Raw genomic sequence first — 23,365 nt, forward strand, 5'->3', positions numbered from 1 at the left:
TCTCTTCATTCCATTGATTCCCACCGTTTGGTTCTCCCATCCCCGAAGCAAGCTCACTATGAGGCTACTCGTCACACTGCGTTTTTCTTTCTTGCTCCTAAACTTTGGAATGATCTCCCTACAACTTTTCGGTCTGAACTGTCTTTCTCTCGTTTTAAGGTCCATTTAAAAACTCACTTTTTTCCTATTGCTTTTGGTTTCCTACTTCCTTCTTCTTAGCACGAGTTGCTGGTCATCACAGTGGCCTATTCAGCAGAGCTGTCTAATTGCATGTTTACTCTAGCATGGCTGTTACTGTCCTATGTATTACTCAGTTCTTTTATGTTTCAATTTTATTGTAGTTTATTGTGAATCGCTGTGATCTTTTTCAAGAAGTGGTGGTATATTAAATTTTTTAATAAACATAGTATAAACATTCTATTGGTGGCTTATAGTAGAAGCACTGAGGATTCATGCCACACTCCTTTCTGCTGAATTGTATACACTGCCTCCTTGGTATGCGTGAGATTTGTGTATCAAGGAAGTAATGTATACAAATTACTCTCATGATCAGGGGCGTATCTGCGTGGGGCCACAGGGGCCTGGGCCCCCACAGATTTTGCCCCAGACCCCCCTACCGCCATTAACCCTCCCTCCCTCCCCCCCCCCGCCTACCGCCGTCACCTACCCCCGAGGTCCGCTTCCTCCTGCCGACTTTTTAAAATATTGCTTCAGCTGGCGGGGGACCCCAACCCCCCGCCAGCCCAGCCGCGGTCTTCTTTAACTTCTTCATCCTCGTCATGCTGTGAAAGCTGCATGCATCCTTAGTTCCAGTTGGACGGAGTCTGACGTCGCAGTACGTTGACGTTACAACAAAGTTAAAGAAGACCGCGGCTGGGCTGGCGGGGGTTTGGGGTCCCCCACCAGCTGAAGCAATATTTTAAAAAGCCGGCAGGAAGAAGCGGACCTCGGGGGTAGGTGACGGCGGTAGGTGGGGGAGGGAGGGAGGGTTAACGGCGGTAGGGGGGAGGGTTGACGGCGGTAGGGGGGGCGGCAGCCGGGGGGGCTATAATGTGCCCCCTCACTCTAGCCCCTGCCCCCCCTACTGCCGAACCTCAGATACGCCCCTGCTCATGATTATTCATTGTGGATAGCCTGAAAACCTGATTAGCTGGGGCTCCACCAGGACAGGTTTGGAAATCACTGGGTTAACCCTTAACCAACTTTTTTTGAACCCTCAAAAATTGGTGGGGTTTGGAGTGAAAAGAGCATTTTACAAATGAAAGTTTATTTTACATGTGAAAGATAAAGGAAAAATTCTGGGTGTCACTCTGGACATGGCGTTGTGAATTGTGTATAGCCAGCGCTGTAAAGGCCAGTTTTTAGAAAGGGAAAGGGGATGGGACTTGATATACTACCTTTCTTAGCACGTTTTGATGACTTGTAATGTGTGGTCATTTCTGTCTGTGTGATTTAGTAACTTAATCATTTGGTTACAATTGGCCAGTTAGATTACTATAATACCTTGTTTCCAAGATTGAAAAAGAAACAGTTGGCTAAGCTTTAATTCGTACAAAATACTGCAGTCTGGAAACTAGCGGGGTTAGAAATCTCCAATCATATTTCTGTGGGTTTTTTTGAAAATTTACTTTGGTTCCTAGTTGATGTCAGTCCTTTAAAAAAAAAAAAAAGCTTTATGCATTATTCACAAAACATTTATGGATCTGGAATCTACCTACCTAAGGGGTCCTTTTACTAAGCAGTGTTGGGTGCTAATGCACATCTAATGCAGCAAAAATGACCTGATGCTTTGTCATGTGCACGTAGTAACTACACAATTTTTTTTTATTTTTTTTACTTTTTGAGGGGGCATGTCAGGGGCAGAGAGTGGGTGTTCCTCTGCTAACAAATTAGCACATCTACATTACCACTTGCTAACTGGTTAGTGTGCAGTTAACATATGAGCCCTTAGCACCTACAAAATGAGTAGCAGTAAGTGCTCACACGTACAAAATGGCTGCACGCTAATGGCCATTTATGCAAAAAAAATGGAAAAAAGCCATTTTTATGACTGCTATAAAAATGGTCTTAGCACATAGGAAAGACCCACATAAGGGCACACTAAGGCTACTTTTTACTACAGCTTAGTAAAAGGGTCCCCTAGTTCTTTTTGGAATGAGGTAATTCATGAATGCCTCCTGCCTTTACTCACTGTGAGGCCAATATACAAACATTCAAATTTTTTTCACACATGGGACTCATGCATGAAACTTCTTAAATAATATCAGCGCTTCTTTGACTTGTACAAACTGTGAATTCAGTTTCTCAAGGGTACTACTTGAACCTGAAATTTTCTTGACTAAAGGGGTTAAAAAGATCTCGGAGTATCAACAGTCGCTGTTTCCAGTTTGCAGCATATCAGCCTTTTTTGCCTGAGTGTGTTAGAAGTTTGGTGCACTTTGTTACAGAATACACTTAGCGAGTTGGGCACCTAAATTCTAACCAGTGCCAATTAGTGCTCCTTATTGCTTGTTAAATGCTATTATCAGCACTCATTAGCTTGTTAAGTTATGCGCATTGTTATAGAATCCACGCTGATTTCGACGCAGATCTCTAGGTGCACTATATAGAATCTAGGGATAAGTGCTGACAGCTAGCATATACAGTAGATATGTAGCCTTGCCGCCCTAAAAATATAACTCTGGCATAGGAGCCGACTGTGTAGGTGCTTGAGCACCCCCAATATTAAGAAAATTCCTTTTATGTGTCCAAGGATAAGGGTTATTTCCACTGGATTTATCACCCCCAATAATTTTGAAAAGTTAGCTCCTATGAACTCTGATATACAGAATATTGACATCTTCTCAGGTTAAGTAAATATATTTATCTGGATGTGTTGAACTCTCTAAGTATAAGGTGTAGGTAAAATACCCTATAATTTACTGGCACAATTATAAAGGAAGTAAAAAAAACTGTGCAAGTCCATGAAAAAAATAATAGCAACATGTTCTGCACTTGAATTTGAATCTGACACCTCTGTATTGTTCCAGGAGCTCTACAGACCCTGTGGGCCATGAAGTAATTTGGGCACTGGGTGCTGGCTGCAGAGATATTATCTCCCTACAGGTGGCACCACTGCATCCTTGGTAAGAGCAGTATCATGCAGGTTTGTGCACTGCGGGGAATGACAATTAGGGACAGTTAAAACGAATGGGACATTTAAAAAATACTGTTACAGCCTCTGGGAGAGGTTGGCTGTATCAGTCTGCAGTTTGCATGACTGCTTAAGAAGATTATAGATCCTCCAAGTTCAGCCTTGCTTTGGTTTTGGATCTGTCTGGCAGTTTTCTTGTCTACCAGCAGCCTCAAGTTATTTCCCAGCAACAGTGTTAATCTGAAGGGTGCTAAGGAAAAACCTGGAAGGTACATCTGCAGGGCCGGTCTTAGCAAGTGCGGGGCCCTTTGCATACCATTTCATTGCCCCCCCCCCCCCCCACCCTCACCTGCCCGCCCACCACCATAAGCCATAATTTATCAGTTTAAAAGGAGGTTTAGAGCTCTCGGAACCCCACCTCACCCCATACCTTGATATGCATCCACCACGTTCCAGTGGAGAGCGGCAGACAGCGGCAGCAATTTTCATATCCCGTCAGCTGCCGAGCCCAGCGCCTCCTCACTGCTGCATCCCACTCTTGCGGAAGCAGGAAGTGACATGTCTACTGAAATGTGGACGCACATTAAGATACGGAGCAGAGAGGTGTTCCAAGAGAGTAGGACAGGCATGCCAGAGTTGCGGGGCCCCTAGGAGCGTGAGGCCCTGTGCGACCGCATCTGTCACCCCTGCCTAAGACCGGCCCTGTGCATCTGTAGTAGGTATTTTGCTTTGATCTTGTGTGTGGTCCGCTCAGATTTCAGATGCAACCTTCTTACCCATCTGCAGGGGTTAACATTGCAGTCTGTCAGCACTGGCTTGCATCTGGAGAATTATGTAACAATTCAGTGTAATTATATCCTCAGCTGTATGACTGTTTCTGGAGGAGGTGAGGAGGTTTAGGACTAGGGGTTAGGGGAACAGTTGCTAGAAAAATATACTTTTAAATCTATGCTGGGGGAAAGGTTAATAGAAATATATTCAACAAAGCCCCTTCAGAGCTGTCTTATATTTTCACCTGTCACTGAACTGTTATTTTTTTGATTAGGTGATTTTCTGCATGACTTCACCTTCTCCTAGATTGTTAAATATAAGAGACATAACCCCTTAGTCATAGGAAGGCTGGTCTTAAATGACCGGTTGTCTCTGTCTGTCTCTCTCTCTCTCTCTCTCTCTCTCTCTCTCTCTCTCTCTCTCTCTCTCTCTCTCTTTCTTTCTTTCTTTCTTTCTTTCTTTCTTTCTTAGTGTAACCTGGATTAGGGGTTTATGGCCAGGATGCAAACACACACAGACAACAAAGGAAACTGGCCCAGAAAGATGGACCAGTCCTGTTCCCAAAGTGGGAATATCTGTGCTATTGTACCACTGAGGACTCGAAAAGCAAACCAGAAGAGTCATACAGAAGCAATGAAATAATACTTTTCATTATTTCTCAGAACATGACACCTAAATTGAAATTTGATGTGCTCAGCAATTTAATTCTATTTAATTTGCAATTGTGTCACTTTTGCAAGAGTTTGTATGATACAGCAGAATTTTACTTAAATGGAAGTGACTGGATTGGCCTGTCCCAGCAAACTTCACTAGATCAAAATGGATGGCAGCTGCAGTAGTGTGGCATGCTAGAGCTCTAAAAATGTCAAATTACTAAAAATCAAATTTAGAAAAGGATGAACAAATGGTGAACGATGGAGGGTGATTGTTGGGAGAGAGCTGGGAAGACAGGGGTAAGAGAGCTGTAAGTAGGGGAGGGGATCTATGTTGACTCTTGAAACCATAGACCATGCTAATGTAAACAGTAATCTGCTGAAGGATGTTTTTCCCATCAGACTGACGGAGAGGAGTCCCTAAGTTCCTGCCTTATTCTGTGTTCTTTGCATGGTTTTACGGTTCTTGGTATCTAACCTCCTTTCACCTTTTCTCTCTCTCTCTTTAGCCAACAGCCTACACGTTTCAGCAACCGCTGCCTGCAAATGATCGGCAGATGTTGGCCGCTCTTGAGGGCATTGGGAGTAGGGGGCGCTGGATGTGGGGTGCAGGGTCTGGCATCTCTAGGTAAACAATCTTGATATATGAATATGCCACCAGTGCCTAATATACTATGGAATTACATACCTCAGTAAAAATATTTTTGTCATATTTTTAAAAATCTTTTTACATAGTCCAGACCTTAGTGCACAGCAAGAAAGTTTTAGCTGCATGTCCTGTGAATGTGGTCCCCACTCAATAGCAACATGGGAAAGTAGAAACAAGGATTCAAACTATGGTGGAAATAACGCCTTACTGAAAAGCTGTTATCTGTTGGTGTTTGGCCCTATCTTTAAAATTGACATTTTTTCCCCAAACAAATTTTTAAAATGCTTTTAATACAGATATCTTCAACATAGATATCTGTTTTTATCACTATGAGAACCTAACGTTGACTTTTTTGGACTGTTGGCTAGTGCATAATTTTCTGCTTTGTCAACCATGACATAATTGCGGCCTAGCTAAGGGACATTAGCATGCAGTGAATTTTGAATGCTCACAGGCTTGATTATATAACAGGATGCTTAGGTGAGAAATCAAAAAAAAGTAGGAAACGGTAGGGCCTTTGGAGTGTGTAATCACAATGGTCCTCTGCAACCTTGAAGCAGCGATTCAGTATTGTGAAATGATGGCCATTGTCGGTGGGACCATTAAGGAGCCCTTTTACTAAGCTGTGGCAGGGCTACCGAGCAGGTAGCACATGCCAAATCGACCCTAACGCCGGGGTGGCGCGGGTACCCGGAAGTAGTTCCGAAGTTGGTGTGTGCAGTTTCCTGCTGTGGAAAATAATTTTCTATTTTCTACTGCAGGTAGCATTCCCGGCGGTAATGGGCAGCACGGCCACATTGCCGCTCGCTGCCCGATCACCGCATGAGTATTATGTGAGCCCTTACCGCCTTATAAATAGGTTATCGTAAGGGCTCAGGCAGTAAATAGCCATGAGATAATTTTAATGTTAGCGTATGGTCATTTATTGCCCCATTTTAAAAAAGGCCTTTTTCCCGCCATGGTAAAAAAATGGCCCAGCATGCGCCAATTTTGCACGCTAAAACTAGCGCAGGTCAGTTTATATTGCAGCTTAGTAAAAGGGCCCCTAAATGATCTACTGTGCTCCTGACTGAGAAATACATATGATAATAGAGAATGTACATATGATTATAGAATTTATATAGTGAACTGCACTTGATGTTTTGCTTTGTAAGTGCACTATATCACTTTGTTTAATTTTGCATTTCAGTACACATTGAATTTTTGAGTGAAGGTTTTTTATGCCTGTGATTGAAACCGATAGCCATAATGTATTAAATACTATCTTGGGTTCTGTTGCTTTTTCCTCCACTAGCAAAACTTCTGTGTATTCCAATCCATCAGTTAAACCTTTGAAAGGTTTAAGTGGGGATCCTAAGAGACATTTTTTAGAAATCAAAAAAGCGTCTATTTTAAGCCTATTTTATAAAGGCCCACACCAACGTCCAAAAAAGAAGTGAACAAACAATACAATCTTCAAACCACATTCCTTTAATATTGCATGTACAAAACATTTTTCTTATATGCATTTAATATAACTGGGGGACCATCCTATCAGGAGCTATGACACTTTCTTGACATAATCCATAAGCTTCTCAGTCTACAGCCTTCTATAATTAGAATTATAAGTCCCTTTTTGTATCTTCTTTTATTCAAAAATAAATCTATAATTTATTTAAAAAAAATTTCAACATGAATGCATTATTTAACTTTTTATGTGCCCCATGTCACCATATCATCAAATAAAAATGATTTTCACAACAGACAGCAATACTCAATTTTCTACTTACCTTTAATGTTGTTCCACTTGAAATAATTGCAAAATAACAACATACAAACACATTTCAAGCCGTAGACCTGTATTTTGTTAATTTCTTACTAATTTCAAACCAAGATTATCTTCTGTCTGATTATTCTGGTCTCTATAGAAAGAGTGCACCTACTTGTATGCGATACGTGCATAGGTGTTCCCAGGGGCATAGTTTGGGCAGAGCAAGGGCAAAGTACATGCATATTTTACAAAATAGATGAGTACACACACAAATTTGTACCATGTTCAGAGGAGGTGTAAATTTGTACTTGAATTTGCATACTATAGGGCTGGTTTTGGATGCCTATTGTATAAAGACACTCTGATGGAGTGTATAGGATGTAACTCGTTCCCCTTAACAACACTCCCTCCCTGAGCTACATTAAATCCTACAGTACAGAGCAGAAAGGGTATGGCTCGGTCAGTGCAGAATACGGAGGGTGTGATTCAGGCAGCTAGATAAAAACTCTGAGCACAGCAAGACCAGGAAGGCTCAGGAAGAGAAGAGCAGCTTAGTGAAGGTAGACCAAGATTTCCTTGAAATCTTATGAAATCCTAATCTGAAAGCCAGGCCAGAGCCAGGCCTGGTTTTGGTTAGCCTTGAAAACAGACTAGTGCACACTGAGACTGTGGGGCCCTGTCAGGGACAAGGCTGAAGAAAGATCCATTCTTTAAGGCATCTCTTGGAAACTCCACTACATTAAAGACTGTGCTTCATAGTCTGGTGATAAATAGACTGGATTACTGTAATTCTCTGATGGCAGGTTGCCTGAGTTTTCAATTGAAGAGGTTACAGTTAATACAGAATACAGCGATTCATCTGTTTTAGGAACTTAAATCTAATTTTCATGTTTCTTCCCTGCCACAGGAACAGCAGTGGCTGCCAGTTGTGTCTTGTATAAAATTTACGTTTCTAATTATAGCTCATCAGGTTTATTATACTGTAATCCCATTCTATCTCCATTCACTTTTAATTCCCTATCAGCCATCTTGAACTTTGCACTCTTTGTAGGTTAACTTGTTGGTGGTTCCCTCAGTTTCAAAGTTATGGTTAGACAATTCCTTCCACATTGCTAGCTGTGTTGCCCCTGTGTTGTGGAACTCTGTCCCTTTAGAACTTAGATTCAAGACCTCAAAAAGTAAATGTAAAGTAGGCCTCAAGACATAGTTATTCAAGCAATGTTTTTGTGCTGCAGGTTAGAGTTGAGAATGCACAATGAACTTAGTATCTGGATCAGTGTTCTTAATATTTTTAATATGTACATAAGTACATAAGTAAGGCCATACTGGGAAAAGACCAAAGGTCCATCGAGCCCAGCATCCTGTCCCCAACAGCGGCCAATCCAGGTCAAGGGCACCTGGCAAGCTACCCAAACGTACAAACATTTTATACAAGTTATTCCCGAAATTGTGGATTTTTCCCATGTCCATTTAGTAGCGGTCTATGGACTTATCCTTTAGGAAACCGTCCAACCCCTTTTTAAACTCTGCCAAGCTAACCGCCTTCACTACGTTCTCCGGCAACGAATTCCAGAGTTTAATTACGCGTTGGGTGAAGAAAACTTTCTCCTATTTGTTTTAAATTTACTACACTGTAGTTTCATCGCATGCCCCCTAGTCTTAGTATTTTGGAAAGCGTGAACAGATGCTTCACATCCACCTGTTCCACTCCACTCATTATTTTATATATCACTATCATGTCTCCCCTCAGCAGTCTCTTCTCCAAGCTGAAAAGCCCTAACCTCCTTAGTCTTTCTTCATAGGAAACTCATCCCATCCCCGCTATCATTTTTGTCGCCCTTCACTGCACCTTTTCCAGTTCTACTATATCTTTCTTGAGATGCGGCGACCAGAATTGAACACAATACTCAAGGTGAAGTCGCACCATGGAGCGATACAATGGCATTATAACATCCTCACATCTGTTCTCCATACCTTTCCTAATAATACCCAACATTCTATTCGCTTTCCTAGCCGCAGCAGCACACTGAGCAGAAGGTTTCAGTGTATTATCAACAACAACACCCAGATCCCTTTCTTGGTCCGTAACTCCTAACGTGGAACCTTGCATGACGTAGCTATAATTCGGGTTCTTTTTTCCCACATGCATCACCTTGCACTTGTTCACATTAAACGTCATCTGCCATTTAGCCGCCCTGTCTTGTAAGGTCCTTCTGTAATTTTTCACAATCCTGTCGCAAGTTAACGACTTTGAATAACTTTGTGTCATCAGCAAATTTAATTACCTCGCTGGTTACTCCCATCTCTAAATCATTTATAAATATATTAAAAAGCAGCGGTCCTAGCACTGACCCCTGAGGAACCTCACTAACTACCCTTCTCCATTGTGAATACTGCCCATTTAACCCCACTCTCTGTTTCCTATCCTTCAACCAGTTTTTAATCCACTATAGGACATTTCCTCCTATCCCATGACCCTCCAATTTCCTCTGTAGCCTTTCATGAGGTACCTTATCAAACGCCTTTTGAAAGTCCAGATACACAATATCAACTGGCTCCCCTTTGTCCACATGTTTGTTTACTCCTGCAAAGAATCGAAGTAAATTGGTCAGGCAAGATTTCCCCACACTAAAGCCGTGTATATTTTCACCCTCCTTTTTAAAATCTTATCCTTATGTGTTCTGGATAATTGTTAGTCTATTTGGATTTTGTTGTTCTTCTGTTCACATTCCTCCTTGTCTGTTTTCATACTTGATCTGTCATTGACTAGATTTAGAATGTTTCTCTGTTGTTGTTTTTTAAACCTAGTATTGTAAACCACCTTGATGTTGTATTGAAAGGTGTATAGCAAATGCAATGAAATAAATAAACAAGATTGTAACTGCATTACAAGAGACTTTTATTCTTAAGCTTATCATGGCTAAGGGGAAGAGATGCTTAAACTTGATATTATAGAAGAAATTACAAGTAATTGGTCATCCCTCATAGTACTGGCTCCTAAACCAGATGGGAGTATTTGCTTCTGCATTGACTTCCAGAAGGTTAACACAGTTTCCAAGCCTAGATATCCAATGACTAGGGTGGATAAATTAATTGAAAGGCTGGGAGAAGCCCAGATCATTTCAACATTGGACCTCACCAAGGGATATTGATAGGTTACCTTTACTCCAGCTATCAAGTTAAAAACTGCCTTTTCTATGGCTCAGGGGTCATTCCAATTTACGGTGCTACCCTTCGGACTTCATGAGGCAGCCTCTACATTTCAGCATCTGGTCGATCACCTATTGAGACCCCATGGTGATTATTGTAGATGACATTATCATCTACAATAAAGACTTGGCGGACCCACTTGATCCAGGTAGAAGCAGTCCTGTCCAATCCGAGAGCAGCTGGGTTGACAGCAAACCCAAATAAATGTTTTCTGGTAGGACAGGAAGTCCAGTACCTGGCAAGTAGAGGCGATTACCCAAGTGCCTATTCCTCACTTCAGGAAGCAAGTTCATGCATTTCTGTGGTGGATGAGAGAGTAGCACACTCCCTCCTCTTCAGCGCTGCCTTCAAAATTGCAGCACCCTGCCCTGCCCTGCCCAGCGCAGATGCACGGCCATTTTGAAGGCAGCGCTGAAGAGGAGGGAGTGTGCTACTCCCTCCTGCACTACAGAGGTACGGGGGGCAGGTTGGCCACTAGACCACCAGGACAGGTGGGGGAGTTATGTTGGCAGCCTACTTGGGCCACCAGGGATTTTTAGGGGGTTATGGGGGTGTAGGGGGGCTGGAGATCCACCGGATCTCCAGCCCCCTGGGCTCTTGTGTTGGTGGGACCGGAGGTCCGCTGGACCTCCAGCCCCAGTCGCTATCTGGGGGACCCACTAGGCCATAAGGGATAAGCAATGGAGTGGGTCAAGTGGACCCCCTGGACATGGTGGCAGCCTGGGCTGACAGTGACAGCCCGGGCTGCCTGACTCTGATGGTGGGGGGTGAGAGCAGAGCCTTAACCCTAACGCCAGCTTTGAGCTGGCATTGGGTTAAGGTGCTATTCTGTCCCTATGATCAGAGTTCTGGAATACAAGCAGAGATCATTTAAACCTAATTTAAATGAGCTCTGCGCTATTGCCTTTTTCCGGCACTGTTTGCCCGATAATCATGGGTGCAAAGGTAAATGCGGGCACTAGTGGCCTGAAGCACCCACATTTACCTTTGATCATCGGGCTGTAAGTGAGCTCATTAACTGCAGGAGACCTGTAGCATTCACTGCCCAGCCCCCTGCCACAATATGACTAGTGTATTGATTATACCAGACTTGTGGCTTAACCTATGCTGTTAACAGAATGTATAGTGTTCTATGCTGAAAAACTGTTGTTCAGACATGCCTTGCTGAAGAACAGAGACTGTGATCCTGATAGAACGCCCTACATGGCAACCCGACTGATGCAAGTAAAAGGAATGTGGGCAACCTTGGATAAGGACCCTTGGTTAGGCTGACCCAGCCTCTCTGGAGCCCCAGAATTTGGGGAAAACTGCCAGAGTAGAATCAAAAGACATTCCTATGATATGTGTAGCCATAACAAAAGGGCACAAGCCAACCACCTCTATCAATGATATCAAGTCATCAAGGACATTGCTGATATCCAAATGATATAAAAGGGCGCCTGCCATGGCAAGAGAACGCACTTCTTTCACATTTTCAGACTTATCAGAACACATCATTATTCTGACACTCAAGAGCGTCATAATTCCAGCAACAGCTGAAGGTCAAGAGCGAGCACTACCTCTGGTGAGAGAGCCACCTGTTGATCCAGTTGTCCTCTTGAAGGAGGAGAATTCCATAACTTACCCAGGTTGTATAAGTTCAAGATTTGCAATCACTATATAGCTATGGAAGACAAAAGAAATTTGCCATAGGGAGTGTTTGTTATTCCAGTTGGTACCTGGTTATTATCCATTCTAATTTAAAAAGAACTTTTAGGGGCCCTTTTACTTAGCTGCATAAGCATCTATGCGCGCCCAACATGTGCCAAAATGGAGTTACCACACAGCTACTGTGTGGCCCTTGCGGTAATTTCATTTTTGGCATGTGTCCGCTACATGCACCTGAAAAATATATTATTTTTTTCTGGTGCGCATAGGTCATTACCGCCCAATTACCGCATGAGACTTTACCACTAGGTCGATGGCTGGCAGTAAGGTCTCAGACCCAAAATGGTCGCACAATAATTTTCCTTTTGCTGCATGTCCATTTTCAGCAAAAATTTTAAAAAAGACATTTTTTGCAGGTGCCCTCAAAAATGATTCTGCACGCGCCTAAAACACACATCTACACTACTGCTGGCCATTTTTCAACGCACCTTAGTAAAAGAACCCCTTAAATTCTAGTTAATTCTGCTTCTATTTTTGATTATATTCCATCTTTGTAAATAAACTCTTTGTTATTAGATACATACAGTATAGTCTTTGTAGTTTATAACAGGAAGGTATTGAACTTAGGTTTCCAGAGTGCTACCAAGTTATTTACATGTCTTTGTCCTATGCAGACCAATAGGGGTCAGTATGATTCATGGTACCCTTAACCACCTTCCAGTATACCAGAATGAAGCTAAAATATAAACCCAAGCAAATAGAAATCAAGCAAAACTCTTTTCACGGTATTTTCAAAAGCCATTTACCTGAGTAAATGGATTATCTGGAATGTGCCCACCCTTCCCCCGGATAAAAGTATGCATTGGGATCAATGTTATCCCTACTTTTACTTGTGGGGAAAAGTAGGCAGGCTCAAGTCAGAGGAGGAAATAGCCTGCATGGCTTTGCAGAGAAAATGAAGAGGCAAATCTTTGTGTGCACCTTTTCCTAGTCAGTTCTCTGAGAGAATTGCACACATACATTCCCTTTGAGAACTGTTGCAATTTCCACAGGTGAAAATAACCATAAGCACTTGAAAATTATCCCTCTGTGACCTGTTCCCCTAGCAATCCCTCACTGGATGCAATTAGTTTATTGACGGAAACATCTCTTCATGCTAAACATTTATCACATGTTCTGCTCTTATCTATGAAATGGTGGGACAGATATGCTCTAAGGTCATCTACATCTGTCTCTCCAGCTCACTTTAATCTACCACAACATTGCCTGCATGACTCCTCACCTTTATTTCTTGTAATAGATTAACTTTTCAATTCTAAAGAAGTCCTCTATATGTTACTGTGGTGTATGAGAGCTGTTCTTTCAATGTATTTTTCTGTTTCCCAAGCTCGGAACTGTATGCGGCTACAGGTCCTCGAACTCGACCATGTTACAGAGATCAACCAGGAGGTGGCAGCTGAGGTTTGCCGAGAGGGATTGAAAGGACTTGAGATGCTGGTTCTGACATCCACGCCTGTCACTCCAAAAGCCCTGCTCCATTTTAATAGTAAGCCCTCTGTCTTTAAGTTTCTACCTTCCTGCTGATGTAGAAGGGCACATACCTTCCTTGAGACATGTGGACTTTGTTAATGACATAGCTCATCGGCTAGAGGCTGACTAAGGTTTTATTTCAGATTCAGCACCAAAACTGGCCCAAAACCTGGATTTGCATTTTGACCAAAGCTACCAGTACATTTTCATCTGAAACCAAAACTATCCCCCCTCCCCACCACCCCGTGATAATTCTGTGCCCACTTCCCCCCTTGTCACCCAATCTACCCTGGGCCTACCGTAATTAGCTGTAGTGGTCCAGTGGCCTCTTCAGGGACAGGAACAAAGTCCACTTGTTTCTGCCTAGAACCACTACTCAGTCAAAATGGCTACCAAGACTTTCCGCGGCAGCCTTACAAGACTGCCACAGGAGGTCCCAGCAGCCATTTTGAGATTGAAACTGGCATAAGCAGGAGCAATCTCCAGTCACTCCTGTTTATGATGATTCCAATCTTAAAATGGCTCCTGGGACCTCCTGTGGCAGTCATGGCAGCCATTTTGACTGAGCAGCTGCACCGGGCAGCAAAAGGTGAGACTTGTTCCTACCCCCCAAGAGGAACACCAGGACTTCTTAAGGTAGGCCCAGGGAGGACTACAGTTGGTCGAACAGCCTAGGGGGGGGCCAGGTCGCTGTAAAACTCCACATGTAGATCCCTGATGCTCCCCTCCAAATTGCTGTGCTCTAGGTGATAGATCACTTAGTCCTCTTAAGTAAAGGTCTAAGGGTTTACAACATAAAATTTAGGATTAGCAGTTTGTGAATTGCTTTGTATCTCTGCTGAGGAGAGTGAATACATTTTTCACCTTAGGTCCTGCTGAGTACCTTCATCTGGTAGCACTTGTATAAAATCTATACCAAATCTCAGTAAAGCAATGTTACAATTGAAGTATGGTAGGAAAGAAAAAGAATAATATTCTAGTTGCACACCACCCAGAATAAAAAGGTGCCCACTCAAACCTTATGCACTAGAAATGGAGGTGGCAATATTGCAAACACTGCAGATGAAGACAACAGCCCTACTAAAGATAAAGACCATAAAAAAATTGTTCATGGAGCCACTGCAACAGGAGATAACCCACCGAAGTTAATGAAAAAATTAAGAGGATTAACTGTAGTTAAGTGTATTCCACTACCTTTAGGCTGCACACCCTATATTTAATTCTTTATTTATAATTTTACAAATAATAAATACTTTTTCAGTATATCCAAGAGAGCCATACCATGAACATTAGGAAAATTTAAGAAATGAAGGTTTAAGCTCCATTAAAATTTTCCAGTTGTTCAATTTTCCTATTTATATTCAACTTGTCGTAGCAGCAATAAGTTCTTGATTCCTCTGTACATCTTTCTTAACTTGTTGGATTTGTGTTGAAAATTCCTATTTAACTTTGTCCATATTCATGGTTATTAAATCAGTCTTTACTCATGAGAGATGAAGCATCTGTTGATGTTTTAGTCAACTTTGCTCCCAACTTGGAGAGCACTCTCCAAACACCGTCCAGGGTCATGCTGCTTCAGGCCAGAGATTGCGTTAGGCTTATGGAAGAGTTCTCAGCAGAATAAGCCACCTCCTCCAAAGTTACCGGAGCAACTTCTGCAACCAGTTCATCTGGCGCTGGATCCTACATTGTCGCTGGACATGGGGGTGCTTTGCAGACCAGTGGAGAAAAAGAGTAGTCCAAGCCCAAACTCTCAAAGACTCCTTCCTCTCAGAAAGCAACGGGCACTTCAACTCCAGAGCCATTGTGAAAGCTCCCGAGCGCGTACCAGTCAATGGTCTGCTGGACTGGGGGTCAAAGTATGGCCCACAGAGGCAGTGGGCTTAACTGCTTCTTTACATTTAGTATGTTACGTAAAAGTAAGAAGAGAAAATCAACCGTTACCAGCAGCCAAAGTTCCAGTTGGTCGAGCTCAGGTACATGCAGCCACCTTGACTCCTGAATACACTATATTTAAATTGAGAGAGTATACAAAAGGAATCCACCATAAACTGAAAGAAAGAGGTATATTGGCACAAGAAAGTAACCAATGCAAATTTAAGATCCCTAATTTTAAAGATCAAACGATAAAGTTGGTGAATGCTAACATTTTTAAACAATTGAGGGATTCTATAGAAAATGAAATACAGAAAGAGGAGACCTAGGTGGGTGCACAAGAAGAAAAGTATAACAGAAAATGAAAAAGGAGCCTTAGCAAGGAACAAATGCAATAAATAAATAAATAAATAAAACAACAAACGAAAAGCTAGTGCAGAAAGAGAGAGTCTGGAAAGGAGTAACAGAAGAAAGGCTGGTGCACAGGGAGAAGGAGGAAATTTGGAAAGGAGAACAAGAAGAAATGGTATAGTGAGATAAAGAAGGAATTTGAAAGGAACATCAGAAAAAAGCTTGATGATAACAAAGAGGAGGCTCATAACAGAGTACCAGAAGGATGGCTAAGGCACACATGGAGATCTGGAAATGCAAGAGAGTAAGATATGCAAAGGAAAGACCAGGTGATCAACTGAAGAGGAGGAAGAAGAAAGGCAGGAGAAAGACCTATAAGTGGGTAACTTAGTTGAGTTCCTAGCACATATGGACAGAGATGAATATGCTGGGTTCCAGGTGAAGGAATGATTTACCTAAAGTAAAGAGCATAATAATTAAGATGAAAAAAAGCTATACATTGTATAAGGAGACCATCGATTGACAACATGGAATAATCACATACAATATTGTGCAGCAAAAATTATTACTGACAGAATTTTACCAACAAAAAAGACACATCCAGAAGAAAGATAACCATAAATCATTGCATACAAAGATGCCTGTGATAGATGGGTGCTTAAATGGATTAAGATAATAATCAAAAACAATGTGAAAAATCCAAAACATCAGACTGAAACATGCTGCATTAACAGAAGACCTTTAATTCATATGCTCCAATAATAAATTGAAAGTAGAAGCCAAAGCCAACATATATAGATATATTTATTTAGTTAGTTCTTTGGAAAAATATATATATTCCACTGTTCATGGCAGATTACAATAAAACCTACACAATTAAGAATAATAATACAAAAATGACTGCATAAAACATTACAGAAAAGAATATGAGAGCTTTATCCAGACTCGACAACCAGGGTCTTGCCAGGCTAAATAAAATAGCCATGAATATGCTTTCTGAAACAAATAGCTCTTAAGATGTTTCCTAAATTGTATAAGAGAGTCAATTTTGTATAAATCTAAATGTAGTAAATCCACAATTTTGGACTAATAATTTGGAAAGTGGATCAGTATTGAGGATATGTGGTCAAAGTTTGAAGTATGAGAAATTAAGTGCGCAACATAATCTGTAAAGATTTCAGAATATGTGATGGAAGGCCAATAAGCAGTGAATTGCAGTAGTCATAATGTGGAAGACCAAAGCTCTGTAAAACAGTATGAAAATTCTCGAAAGACATTAAATCCTGCATTCTGCAAGTAGGCACAGCTTTAAAAAACAGTTTAAATGATATTTTTAAATGACCTCGGAAAGATAGAGAGGAATCAATCAGAACACCTAGGTACTGAATTTCAGAAAGAATTGGTATTGAGCATCCATCTAGCAAAAAACTAGGGGGACAGCAGTCAGATTTAGTTCATGATAGGAAAAGAAACTGAGCTTTAGCATCATGAGGTTGAAACCTATTAGCAGCCATCTGTTGTGTAATCAGGCTACTAGAGTGTGGCTATGTGTGTTTAAGCAAGCTCAGTGGTTGTGGTGTCAACTGAGAAAAAGAAATGCAAATCATCACATAATCTTAAACAGTGTTGTTCAAAGTTCTAGGTCAAAGTACTTAAGTAAAAATAAATATATATTTTAATACTTAAAAGTACAGTGAAAAACACACTAAAAAGTGTACTTAAGTGAAAGTAAAAAAAGTTATTGCCTAATAAAATACTTTTTGAGTAAACCGTAAAAGTACTGCAACTACAGTGAATGCAATTATTGTTAAAAAAAAGTTCCTTCAAATCAGGCCAGACTGTAATATTACTGATGTCTTCCGACTTGGTCTGCAGGTATTGATCTAGGGAATCTCTGAAACACTTCCTTATAGCAAAGAGTACTTTATCATCATTATCATCTGCATTAGGAGTAATGCTATCTAATTTATCACTTCATCTTTATCGTCATTATCATTGTCATGCTGTCAAATTACAAAGAAAGCTTTCACAAAGTTGGAATCATTGTCTGCTGTTGTTCTAACAATTTTTTTGTCTGATGGCAAATTCTGAATATCTTCAAGAACTGATGCAAGAACGTTAAACATGTGGGAACCCTTCAGTCTTAAGGTCAGACATGCAGACTTCCTCTCTAAAGACTTTATCAATCCAGTGGACAGTCAGCCCAATGTAAAATTTTCCATGGGATGTCCAGCAGTCTGTTGTGATAGAGACATATGTCTGTTCACCAAGAATTGCTACCAACTTCAGCTTCATCTCCACTTCAAAGTGACCCAACTCATCACAATTCTGTTTGGCTGGAGACCAGTAACCAGTTAAACAACACAAGCAACTCCACTGTTCTTATAGGTTATATTCACTGAACAGTAAAATTTAAGATGAAATGATCCACTGTTTACGTGACAAGGTTTGCAATAGCAAAATTCTGTTCCCAGTTGTGCAGTTTCGTAGAATCGTCATTTACATCTCACTTTTGCTTTTACTTTTTACTTTTTAACTGCAAGTATCAGATGTAACTGAGTAAAAGTTGGTGAAATTATTACTTCAGTAAAAGTATCAAATGTTATCCTGCACTTCTTTACAAGTAAAAGTGGCAAATCTTTTACTTAAGTACAGTAACTAGCTACATTTACTTAGTTACTATAAAACGCTGATCCTAAGCAAGATAATAATTTGCAAGTTGGTATCATATATAGGTTAAAAAGCATGGCAGAAAGCACAGATCCCTTTGAGATTTCTGAGTCAGCCGGAGTCCAAGGTGAAACACTAGCACTAGTTCTAATCTGACAAGAGTGATCATTCAAAAAAGATTTAAAAAAGTACTAACAATCCCAGAACCCTCAAATCGAACATTTAAAATCTTGTGGTTAATAGTATCAAAGGCAGCAGATGATATATCAAGAGTTACCATAAAATATTGTAGACCACGGTCAAAAGCAACTTTTACAGTATCTAAAACAGAAATTAAGTGTTTCAGTGTTATGCTTTGGCCTAAAGCCAAATTGATTTCTATCCAAAAGATTATTTTGGTCTATAAAGTCCTGGAGTTGCTGCAAAACAACATTCTCTAGTACTTTAGCCAGAAACAGAATTGATGAAACTGGGTGATAATTATTTGACAAAGTTGCATCTATTTTTTCCTCTTTCAAAAGAAAAGTAACAGAAGCTCTCTTTAAAGAACAAAAATAAAGAAAAATAAGGTATCAGAATAGACTGTTTACAGAGAATCCAAAACCGTTCTACAAGGCACTGGGGAAAAGCATTAATACGGTGACAACACCACCAACTAAAGCTGAAATAGAAGCCTTCTGGAGAAATTTTTACAAGAACCCTGCGGAGCACAATTGAGAAGCAGAATAGATACCCTTCATATGAGAGAATTTGGATAGGGCAGACATGAAACTGCTGGAATGGCCTGAAGTAACAACAAAAGAGTTGAAAAGCAGGTTGAAAAGAACAGCAAAATGGAAGAGCCCTGGCCCTGAGTGACCAGTTTTTGACTGAAGCAGTTAATATCACTTCAAAAAACCTTTCCAGCTGCAAAAATCAGTTGGTCAACCAGACAGACTTAACATCACAATTGCTAATAACAGGATTCAAGTAATGTTCCAAAAATGTACAGACCTGATAGTTTAATAGTTAAAAAATTCTTGATATACCTCCTTTCTTACACAATCAAAGTGGTTTACAATAATTATATATAAAGAAAGGAATGCCATCAATAATAGGAAAGTCAAAATCATCAAGAACAAACATACCCACACACTTCCTAAAATAAATCCTAGCTCAACTGAGAATGTCTAAGTCTGCAGATTTCCAGAAGCACTTTATCAGTTCTGCAAAAATGCTTTCTGGACAAAATAGGTTTTTAATCTAACCTTAAATTGTTTAAATGAAGTCTCTGTTCTCAGTTCTAAAGGGAGTTTATTCCATAGTACAGGCATCCTCCAAAAAAAGGCACAATCCCTGGTCACCGTTAATCGCGCCCGCATATTACTTGGTATAACAAGCAAATGAGAAGAACCTGACCTCAACATCTTCCCTGGAACATAAAATGGAAACAAATAAGAAGGGACCCCCTCATACAAAGCCTTATGTACTACAGTCAGAATTGTATAATCTACCCTATACTCAATTGGTAACCAGTGAAACTGCAAATACAAAGGTGTTACATATTCTCTAGGCCCAACGCTCCCCAATAATCTTATAGCCAAATTCTGTAATGTTCTCAATTGCCTCATCAAGTAATATGGAAACCCCAAATAAATAACATTCCCATAATCCAATCTAGAGATTACTAAAACATGTAGTAACAAGTGCAAGGTAACTATATCAAAAAATGATCTTGCCACCCTTAACATCCATAAAACAGAATAACCCGCCTGAACTACCCAAGATATCTGCTCTTCAAACCGCAGCTCTGAGTCCAAAATAACTCCTAAATACCTAAAGGATTCACTTAAGAAAGCTCTCCCTTCCAGAACTGTCAAAGGATTAAGCAAATGCCCTGACAGTCAACAAACTTTGGTCTTTTCTATGTTAAACCCCAATTTATGTTCCCGAACCCAGTCAGCAATCATAATTAAACAATCATTCAAGGGCATTACATCTGGAGCATAGGCAGGAAAAAAGAATATCATCAGCATACACATATACCTTAATGGGGGACTGCTGAATTTATTTAACCAGTAGGGTCAAAAACAAATTAAATGAAATTGGAGAGAGCGAAGAGCCTTGAGGAACTCCACACTGCATATCATAACTTGAAGACTTATGTTCTATAATCTTTCACAAAATAAGTTTGATCAGCCAAAAATGACTGAAACCATTCCAAAACCCACTCCCTCATCCCTATATCAACCAACCTGTCTATTTGCAATTGATGGTCTAACAGATTGAAGGCTGAAGTCAAGTCAACAATATAGTTAAGGCAGCTTGACCTGTATCCACACCAGCTCTAACATCCGAGAGCATCAAAGCCAGAAGAGATTCCGTCCCATAGCCTTTCCTAAAACCCGTCTGGAAAGGGCTGAGTATTTCAAACATATTCAAGTGATCAATCAATTGTTGAAGAACAAACTTCTCAAAGATCTTTATCTTTCAGTATTGGATGAACCATTGCCTTTTTCCACTCCACAGGTACCAACCCCTCCTCTAAACTCCGACAAAGCATACCATACATCAATTTCATCAGACCATGATGATTATTTCTGATCCAGGATATCAGACCTGCACTGCCTCTAAGCCCTTTCATACATCTTACAAGAATCTCCCAAGAAGGACACTGAAACTCACTCCACTCATCTACAACTCCCCTCCCTTCTCATCCCATCCTTCAATACTACCCTATCCCCTTCAGTTTCTTCCTCTAGTTTAGGTTAATCAGCTAGAGTTCTTAAACTTGTCTGCATTCCCTGCAGTATCTGATAATTTTTTTTTCACTCCAACAAAAAAATTAGCATAATTTTTGCAGCCTTCAGCTGGGCAATATAATAGCACTGCAGCCATTCCAATACTAATCTATCCATATTCTCCTTAGTCCTCTACCATCTTCTCTCTAATCTCCTTAGTTGTCTTCTAAGCAAAACCAAATCAGAATGATACCACAGGTTTTTTTTTGACCAACACTATCATTCCTTATCTGTCAAGAAACCTCCCTATCTATCACAGCTCCTAATACTTGATTGTACTTGTCTATCTACAGTCTCTAAGCTGTGCACTGCAGTAGATGCTTGCAGAATATGTGATCATACAGTAACATAGAGGGGCATAATCAAACGTCGCCGGCCAAATAGATCGCCGGCGATCTATGTTGGCGGCAGCGCTACAGCTGGCCGGAACCGTATTATCGAAAAAGATGGCCGGCCATCTTTTTTTTCAATAATACGGTTTAGCCCGGCCAAATGCCGTGGAGTTCGCCGGGTTTGAGATGGCCGGGTTTGTTTTTCAGCGATAATGGAAAGTTATGTCGGCCATCTCAAACCCCAGCCAAATTCAAAGCATTTGGCCGTGGGAGGAGCCAGCATTTTTAGTGCACTGGCCCCCCTGACATGCCAGGACACCAACCAGCCACCCTAGGGGTCACTGCGGTGGACTTCAGAAAAGTTCCCACCACATGCATAGCTCCCTTACTTTGGGAGCTGAGCCCCCCAAACCTACTACCCACAAATGTACTGCACTCACTAAAATTGCTCCAGGGACCTGCATACAGCCTCTAGGGCTTATTGCTGCTGTATAACTTTGGCATACCAGTTCACACCTGAAGACTAATCTCTCTAAAAAAGTCCTTTCTTGAAATAACCACGTTTACTCACAGTTAACTGCAGATCAGAGGTTGTGCCCCACTGGCAAAGAGTCCCCTGGTACTAAGATTTAGCAGTAGGTCAGAGCTGGCACAATGGTGTACAATGCCCTCTTTCAGCACCATTCAAGGTAAGAACTACGTTCTCTAACGTGGGTAACACAGGAAAGGGAACTAAAACTGGCTTACAAAAATGGCCACTACCACATGGACTACAACAGGAAACAAAACAGGGCACACTCTGACCCAGTTAGCAGGGGGGAAAAGCACCATGGGAGTAGAGCCCTGTACCCTACACCCACCACAATGCATTGCTGATGTGACTGTCTGCAGGGCACCTAACAGAAAAGGTGTCACACTCACCCGAGAGCCACATCGCAACCAGGGAAAGGCTGTCGGAGGATACAACACATTCTGCTGTCATGGAGGTGGGTACGGCATTTGAGGCTGGCATCCAGGCTGAAAAAAAGGTTTTTAGTTTTATTTTTTTTAGTTTGGAAGGGGATTGGTGACCACTGGGGGAGTATGGGGAGGTCATCCCCCATTCCCTCCAGTGGTCATCTGGTCAGTTGGGGCACCTTTTTGAGGCTTGGTCGTGAAAATAAAAGGACCAAATAAAGCCGGCGAAATACTGCTTAACGCCGCTTTTTTTTTTTCCATTATCGGCGAAAGCCAGCCATCTGGTAGCCACGCCCATGCCCGCCCATGTCCCGCCTTCGCTAATCTACCGACACGCCCCCTTGAACTTTCGCTGGCGAAGCGACGGTAAAGTGGCGATGCTGTCAAAAATGCCGCTTTCGATTATACCGATTTCGCCGCTTTTAAGAAATCACCGGCCCTCTCCCGATTTATGTCGGAAGATGGCCGGCGATCACTTTCGATTATAAGCTGGATAGTAACATAGTAGATGACGGCAGAAAAAGACAGTATCATTTCTATTATTTATATATTTATTAAATTTTTGCAAAGTATAACAAAGAAATATTTGTTTATATCAAAGGAAAAAATGCATTCCAAAGAAAAATAGGCAATTAAAATATTAAACTTGTATATAGTTCATAATATTTTTGAACATTTTTACTACTACTACCTTTTAACATTTCTATAGTGCATATGCAGCGTTTTACACATGGGCTAGATTCTATATATCACGTCTAAAAAATTGGCGCCAAAATGAAAAATGCCTAAGCGTATTCTATAAAGTATGCCTTAACTTAGGCTTACTTTATAGAATAAGCCTAAATTTCCATGCAATTTATAGAATACTCCGAGACATTTGTCACAGGCAGTTATATCAAGTAAAATTTGGTGTAAATCTCGACACCTAGATTAGGTGTGGACCAGGTGTATTCTATAACAACGTGCCTAGATTTTGGAAACACCCACAACCAACCCATTCCATGCCCATGGCCATGCCCTGTACTCAACTATGTGACTGAGAATTTATACACATCAC

The 23,365-nt window shown here is 41.1% G+C and overlaps 1 protein-coding gene across 1 annotated transcript in view; it reads left to right on the forward strand.

Annotated features, from left to right (window-relative positions):
• The window catches only part of FBXO41 (F-box protein 41), an 89,991-nt gene that overhangs the window by 46,552 nt on the left and 20,074 nt on the right, over window positions 1-23,365 (forward strand). The window contains exons 10-12 of the mRNA XM_030192545.1: window positions 3,030-3,125; window positions 5,067-5,185; window positions 13,201-13,359. Of these exons, the coding sequence (XP_030048405.1) occupies window positions 3,030-3,125; window positions 5,067-5,185; window positions 13,201-13,359 (374 nt within the window). The remainder of the gene's footprint in view (window positions 1-3,029; window positions 3,126-5,066; window positions 5,186-13,200; window positions 13,360-23,365) is intronic.

The sequence above is a fragment of the Microcaecilia unicolor genome, chromosome 2 (genome assembly GCF_901765095.1).
Source record: "Microcaecilia unicolor chromosome 2, aMicUni1.1, whole genome shotgun sequence".
NCBI classification, from domain to species: Eukaryota; Metazoa; Chordata; class Amphibia; order Gymnophiona; family Siphonopidae; genus Microcaecilia; species Microcaecilia unicolor.